A 7,197-nucleotide genomic window follows, 5' to 3' on the forward strand; every position below is an offset into this window, starting at 1 on the left:
GGATTCACTTTTTGCTCAACAACGGCACACTAGCGAGCAGAAACTAAGCCAGCTGCTGAAGTGGAATGCAAAGGAAAAGTCCCTCTCGGGCTCTTGAATCCTGATGAACAGGCATGCAGGGACCTTCGACCTTCGACCTTGCCAGACTGTCACCCCTCCCAAAAAAAAAAAAAAAAAAAGAGACTCCCTCAAACACAGCAGCTCTCATTCGGCCTGTGACCTCTATGGTTCCAGTTGATCGCCTGTGGCACTTTAATGGGCCTCTTGTTCCTTGTCTCCATCTGAAGCTGCATCTGCAAGCCAGCCCCCCCCCCACCCCCACACCACGCCTCATTTACACTTAGGACACAGATTACTCTCCTCCCAAACTCCAGACAGGAGAGGAACTACGCGGGGCGTGTCCAAAACCTTCCTCTGAAACTACTGCAAGGAGTCATGCACTACTAGTCTAGCCGCTAATCTAGTGGCAATTATGCAGTGGCAAATGGGGGTGTGCACTTTTTTTTTTGTGGCATAACCACAGAACTTACTGTAGGCAGCGCCACACGGCTCAAAAACAAAACATTGTGCTAATATTTTGACCCTCCCAAAACCAAAAGAGACTATTGCTTTTGCCTTCTTAGGGAGGGTCTTATGCACCTAGCCACCAATAATACCCCCAGTGAATGGGCAAGGTTATATGGCAAAGGTAAGAACCTTAAGGAGGGACTTTCCACCCCAAACAGGAGCCCTCTGTTGATATTTAACAGTGCTCAGTGGATGTGTAAAACCTCAGGTTCTGCACAGGAATGTTGCCCGATGTTCCAGTGCCACCAGAGAGTATATGGTGATCTTCATCAGTCACTACACTGCCAGGTTAAGACACCTGGGGCCTGTATTACGAAGGGAGCTTAACCTCCCCAGATGTAACCCAGGGTTACTTTGTTAAACCAGGGTTGACAAAAACTGGTTGTCTTAAGTGGTGTTAATTAAAAAGTAAAAAAGTAAAGTTTAGTAAAAAGTAAAGTTTTATTCCCACATGTTCTTCAAATATGTGTTACGGAGGATTAGTAGCTTGCGGAATGTCTGAAATGAGTTGAAATAATTAAATAGCCTATTTTGAGTTCATAGAAAGACCTACAGATGCAACCCAATTCAGAAGTGGGCATATAGATTACAGTATTAAGGATAATTGAATGTTTAAGTAACCCCCATTGACTGATAGTTAGTGTATGCCTAATCCTGTGAACATTTCAGATGCAACACCAAACGCACATGGCAGCAGGTGAAAATGAAACACAAAAACATTATTCAGAATAGTAGGTTTATATAGTTATAGCTTGCATTAATATTTCTTAATTATGAAAACATGTAGGCCTAGCTTATAGCCTTCACTTGGCCTCTGTTTTACAGTAGCAGAAGAGTTGGCCATCGCAAATAATAGTGGAAGGCCGATTATGGAGGGGGTTGAGGGAGGCATTCGGTCGGATTCTGGTGCTGTGGAAATGTGTAGCCTTTATGTGCAGGGTACAGTAATATGACATTCAATTCAACAAGTTTGTTAAAATTGTGATTTTAATTTATTAGACCTACTGTAGGCTATGTCCGATTTATTTTAGGCTATTCTTGCTCAGATTTTCAGCATACTGTAGGCCTATGTCCGATTTATTTTCGGACATACAGTATTCTTGCATCACCGATGGAATACATGAATGTCCACGTACGGGCATTGCTATGAGACGTCTTCCTAGATCATCTGACAAAGATAACGAATTCCCTTGGCTGACAATATCTTCATAGAGAATATCGTCCGGGTAGGCTATATATATTTTCTGGCGGTCTCTAAAACCCTAAGCCCTCTTGAAGAGAGTCCTCACAATTTGCGCTCCAATGTCGTATGGATCATCCAGGCACGCCCGACATGTCTCGAGAAATTGTTAGTGGAGGGGTGGTACTTATAAAGGGTGTGGTTAACGGAAACCTCGGGTTAACCAAGAACATAACCTGGCCGGAGCAGGTTTGAGATGCAGCGTAAATTGCCATGGCAGCATACCTCGGTTAAATACCTATCCACCTTTCGTAGTACGGGTTAATCGGTAAGTTACGTCACACGTAATCAAGTTACTCTCGAAGTTACCCAGATAAACCATTAACCCCGCTTCGTAGTACAGGCCCCTGGCTGACTAGACTAGCACATGGCTAACTGGGAAAATGATTGAGTTATCTCTGAAAACTCACTGAGTTGACTCACAGAGAATTATCTCTGAAAACTAAACCCATCCTATTAAGTCCCATATTTGCATTTATGTGCAAAACTAACACTCTGCTCTATGTAGCTGACTGAGCTTGTCAATGGACACTCGTTTACTCAAGAATGCTGAAGACCACATCTGCCTCAACATTTCAATTATGCTGATCACTAATCAGTTTTGCTTGGAGCATGTAAACAAAAGATATGAGCAAACAGACCAGGGGTTCCCCAGAATAGACATGGCCACACAAAGTGCTACAAAAATAAGGACTAAACAGCTTAAAGGTACACTATGCAAGTTTAGGTATTTTTGGCTATGTCTATGCTGTATAGCTATGCTAGGTGAACGATTCACCTACAAGTATGTTTACCGTCAAATTGACTTCGTAAAGGTGAAAATCTTGCCTAGTGTACCTTTAATAAATGTTTCGGTACAAAAACATATACAAACAACAGAAGCAAGTATAAAAGTAAGTTCCATCACTTAGTACAGTACACACAAAGAGACCTACACATGTTCTACGGAGGAACAGCAGCCCCCAATCAATGTGTTTGGAACATGGACAGAGAGAACATGCAGAGCAGAGGTGCTCCAGAGACAACAGAGAACCGATAGAGAACCCTTGTTCTAGAACCAGAGGAACAGCACTGCAGTGGAGGTGTTTAGCACCTGACAACTCGTCTCAGTTTAGCACGCAGGCCTGCTGCAGCTGAAGTAGGTCTCCTCACCAGGAGAGGAAATCCAGGACACTGCGGAGCGCGTGAGCCTGTGGAGACAGCAGCACACCCCCCCTGGGAAGGGGCCACAGAATCACCACTTCCGTGGGACTTCCGCTGGAGCAGAGGATCATGGGAAGGAGGACACGGGCCGTGGATACCTGTCAGAGACACTCCGAGTTTCAGGAGGAGGCGTGGGGGGCGGACGACTGCAAAGGCCACTATGAGGTGTGACCAGGTTAAATACTGAGAGAGCGAGTGCGAAACAGGACGGTTTCTAATATCCAAGTATGTGGTTTCATGTTCTTATGCTTCTCATTAGTTAGTCACTTAAGACTAGACACACAGAATTAGGCTAGCTGTCCTACTTCTCTCTGTGTGATATCATACTAGCGTATGTGTAACTTTATATTCCCAGACAGGGATAAGAAAAGGCAGCTAGGTTAATAACCTCCTTATCATCTCGACACTACTAATTTAATGTCTCTCCTATGTTGTCAATGCCATGATGTAGGCCATGATTAGGATAATCTATCTTCTGACTCAGCAGTGAGAAATGCCTTGTCACCATATGCTAATTAATGCTTTGTCATGATAAGTTCGGTATTTAAGCTTAGAATCATTCTGTGTCGAGTTAGAGACTCACACTAGAGAGCCTTGTGCATCTTCTTGTGAATTGCCTCTCTCCTGTGCACAGCTGCATAAATCTACATCCTGATTGAACTTCATCTCAGTGTGACTGGGTCTCCTGTTTTACTTTGGTAGGCCTATACTGATTTTTACCGAAAATATTCACCTACCACTGCGGGCAAGTAATGAGGAGAGGGCAATAACACTTAGGCCTAGTGTCCCTTTGCATGAGCAAGCACACACACACACACACACACACACACAGGGGCCTAAATGCAAATTACCTCGACAACAACGAACCTCACACCTCATCTGTCAAACCTGACGGAAACGCCTGGGTTGTCATGACAGATCGGCACTGCAGGGAGATAAACAAAGTTTGGACCCGGCTGGCATGTTCCAGTTGCTAATACCCAAACAGCTCACCCCCTGGTGCGTCTTCCACTGACACACACACAATGGAGAGCCTACCCAGCTAAAGTCAGTGTGACCGAGCCACGGAGAACCATCCAAATGGGTATCAGATGGCTGTTTCTAGGCAATCTGTGATGATGACAGCATGGGAAAATTCCAGGAGAGAGCTCTCTTGCCCCCCTCACTCATTGGCTCTCTTTTCTCTCTCTCAGCACACTCACACAACACGGAACAACAGCGCACAGAACAACATTGCTCAGCTGGTCCTGAATCACTGGGTTACCCCAGCAACTGTGGGATAGTTTTTTGTTTGTTTGTTTGTTATTTAGTTTGTGTTTTTTTTATTGAGGTCAGGTCAACTTATGGCCAGTAAGAGTGAGGGACAGCAGTTTGTAAGTTCTAGAATACAGTCTTAATGTAGGCCTATCTGATTTTGGAAGGGGATTGTAGGCCATGGTCCCTATGCTTTGCTTAAAGTCTTTCTCATCTTATTCAACAGAATTGATGTGCTCAGGTCAGCTAAAGCTGATTAAAGTAACCTATGTCAACAGCCTTGAGTCAGCGTAGCCAAAACATAACGAGGGGAATTGGTTGATGACAACATGGTCTACTCTGCACATAGTTCAGTCGATCATCATAGAGACAGACTTAGAACAATACATCTCAGTGTTCGAGTGTGCCCGTTTCTCGCTCAAACTCTTTCACACATACATAAGCAAAACTGGTCTAGGAGTAATAGGCCACATCCGGCCAAATGTATCGCATACCATATCAAAAATAGCATCTTCCTCTGCGTTGGAGGCAAATGCAAGCTAAAAATGCGAGGGGGTTTCAAGAGTTTGTCAAGCCATCACTTCGGTAAAACCGTCAAGTGGATCACTACAAAAGGTCTCAAGATGTAGACGTCAAAGTCTAGTCAACAGCTGTACTGTGACTATCGGCTCTATTTCCAGTCCAGGTGTGGAGCTGGGGTCATTTTGGGCCATGTAGACATCATGCTTTTGTTATGAAGACCAGGTAGGCCTGAGCCACATCCACATAAAAGCCCCATGAACAAAGTGGATCATTTTATCAGGTAGCGCTCAGATTTGGGCGGGTTGAAAGCGGACGAGTGAAGGGAAATCTTTCTAAATGTCATGAAGAGCTACAGGATTTGAGGTTTTGAGAAGCGGCTACGCCCACAGCAGAAACGCAATTGAAGCCGATGAGGCCAAAGTTAGCTTAACGCTAAATGATGTAATGCTTTTTTTTACCGATATCTCAAAAACCCGTGGTGACAATGTTGCTGACATCCCTGTAAGACCCTTTCTGAGTGAAACATTGTATCGCATGTTGAAACTGCTTTGAGCTTCTCAATGAATGTGAAGGCATTGCCAAACTTGCCTTTGTGGCATGCACTGCTGCGAGCCCCTTTAACAGGAAGTGGTTTTTCAGTTTTGCAAAATGTAACTTTGCCAGATACAAACTCGGCAAAGGGCTACTAAAGACGTATACGTGAAGACCTATGCAATGCAGACAGTGTTCTTGCTATGTAAAACATCTTGTATCACTCATTGAGACAAAAGCTTACAAGTCAGCGTATGTGCCTGTAACGGTTTAGCTGAGCATAGAAGACGATCTACAAGAGAACTTGTCTGTGATGAAATTGTAAAGCAAAATTGCAACAAAAGTCTTCCAATATTGGACGCTGATTATTGCCATATGTCCATCCGCATGCCATAGCTAGACCGTTAGCATAGAGCTAAATAAATTAATAATCATGTTAATGTTAGTCTAATTGGTAGGCTACGCATTGGAGTATTTAGACATAATTTCTTACCTTGTCCAAGCAATTTACTTTTTCAGTTGGATACACGGTCTTATTGCATCTGCTACACGGCGGATTCATTTTGGCAGGTAACTGTACAATTTCCCCAAAAATAAAGGATACCAAAATGACCAGTCAGTATGCTATAGCTAAGGTTTGAAGCGGAATACTACACTGAATGCAACCAGAGGTGATATGTTGATTATGGGCAGGCTAATAGAAAGTCTGCAGATTGTCAGCGTTTCAGCAATGGGCGCGTTCACGACCCAACCAGCTCATACACGCGCGGTAATGTGGCGAGTGTAGGAACGGCTTTTTTTGCGAGAGAAGGGCGGTACCTAGGCTGGAAAAAAATACCCAAAACAGCCTGACGACCTTATATGGAGTGCACATCGTATGTGTACAGATTCGTAAAGAAGAATGGGGGTCAACCTGTGTCTTTATGCTATAAAATAATTACACTAGGGGCATTGTAACAGCATCAGTTTTCATACTGGCATAGCAAAGTGGGTTGGTCACTGCAGAACAGACAGAAGCTAGACATGCTCCTCAAAGTAGGAAGTAAAAATGCGAATTTAGGTTTGTAGGCCTACGGATTTGTCAGACAGAAGTTTCCATTGTAGGCTACAAAGAAAACACTGTCTTTGAGAATCCTAAACGTAACCGATTTACTATACAACTCACAAGCTTTAGTGTGCGGTACGATTAATCAAATCTACTCCCAACTTCACGATGATGTATTATATTGCCCTCTAGTGTCAGATAACTGAACAGACACTCGTTGCTGCCTACGTGTCTTCTCGGTTAAACATGTAGCGTGACATTACATTAATCTTCATGTAATTAGCCTAATTTGTCCACAAAGACAATTCTCACTAATGAAAATGCACGACGAACAACCTATGACACCTTTTCTGCACACATGTAGCTACTAAAATCACAGAAAAACGTTGGTATATTTTCCGATGTTTCCCAGTGTATGTGCATCGGGGGTATAGCTCAGTGGTAGAGCATTTGACTGCAGATCAAGAGGTCCCCGGTTCAAATCCGGGTGCCCCCTCATTTTCATTCATCAGTACGTATTTTGGTAACTAAAAGGCTTGAGCGAATCTAGTCAAATTAAATCGTTGCTCCATTTGATATGCCTAGGACTAATTCCTTTTATAACAATCAGCGCTATCCTGGTCTTGTTCATAAGCCTACTTGCATTCCAAGCTAATTTTCATTCAATCATAACTAGGCTATTTTTGGTCCAAAGAATAGGCTACCTGCGAAAGAAATTGTGCTTGATGGAGGAGGGTAACAATTATTGCAATTAGCAAGGTAACGTTGACACACACACACACACACACACACACAATTGGAATTGAACAACTTTAGAAACTACAACTGAATAATT

At 43.4% G+C, this 7,197-nt stretch overlaps 1 protein-coding gene and 1 non-coding gene across 2 annotated transcripts in view; one reads left to right on the forward strand and one right to left on the reverse strand.

The window, feature by feature from the left end:
• LOC125287873 (LIM and SH3 domain protein 1-like) overlaps positions 1-6,104 on the reverse strand; it is a 28,401-nt gene extending 22,297 nt beyond the window's left edge. The window contains exon 1 of the mRNA XM_048233937.1: positions 5,811-6,104. Coding sequence (XP_048089894.1) covers positions 5,811-5,879 — 69 coding nt within the window. The 5' untranslated portion in view covers positions 5,880-6,104. The remainder of the gene's footprint in view (positions 1-5,810) is intronic.
• A 682-nt stretch (positions 6,105-6,786) lies between these two features.
• Positions 6,787-6,858, forward strand: trnac-gca. Its single transcript has one exon. It is a non-coding gene; the product is annotated as a tRNA-Cys (tRNA).
• Positions 6,859-7,197: the final 339 nt, after the last annotated feature.

This window comes from Alosa alosa, chromosome 22 (assembly GCF_017589495.1).
Source record: "Alosa alosa isolate M-15738 ecotype Scorff River chromosome 22, AALO_Geno_1.1, whole genome shotgun sequence".
NCBI classification, from domain to species: domain Eukaryota; kingdom Metazoa; phylum Chordata; class Actinopteri; order Clupeiformes; family Clupeidae; genus Alosa; species Alosa alosa.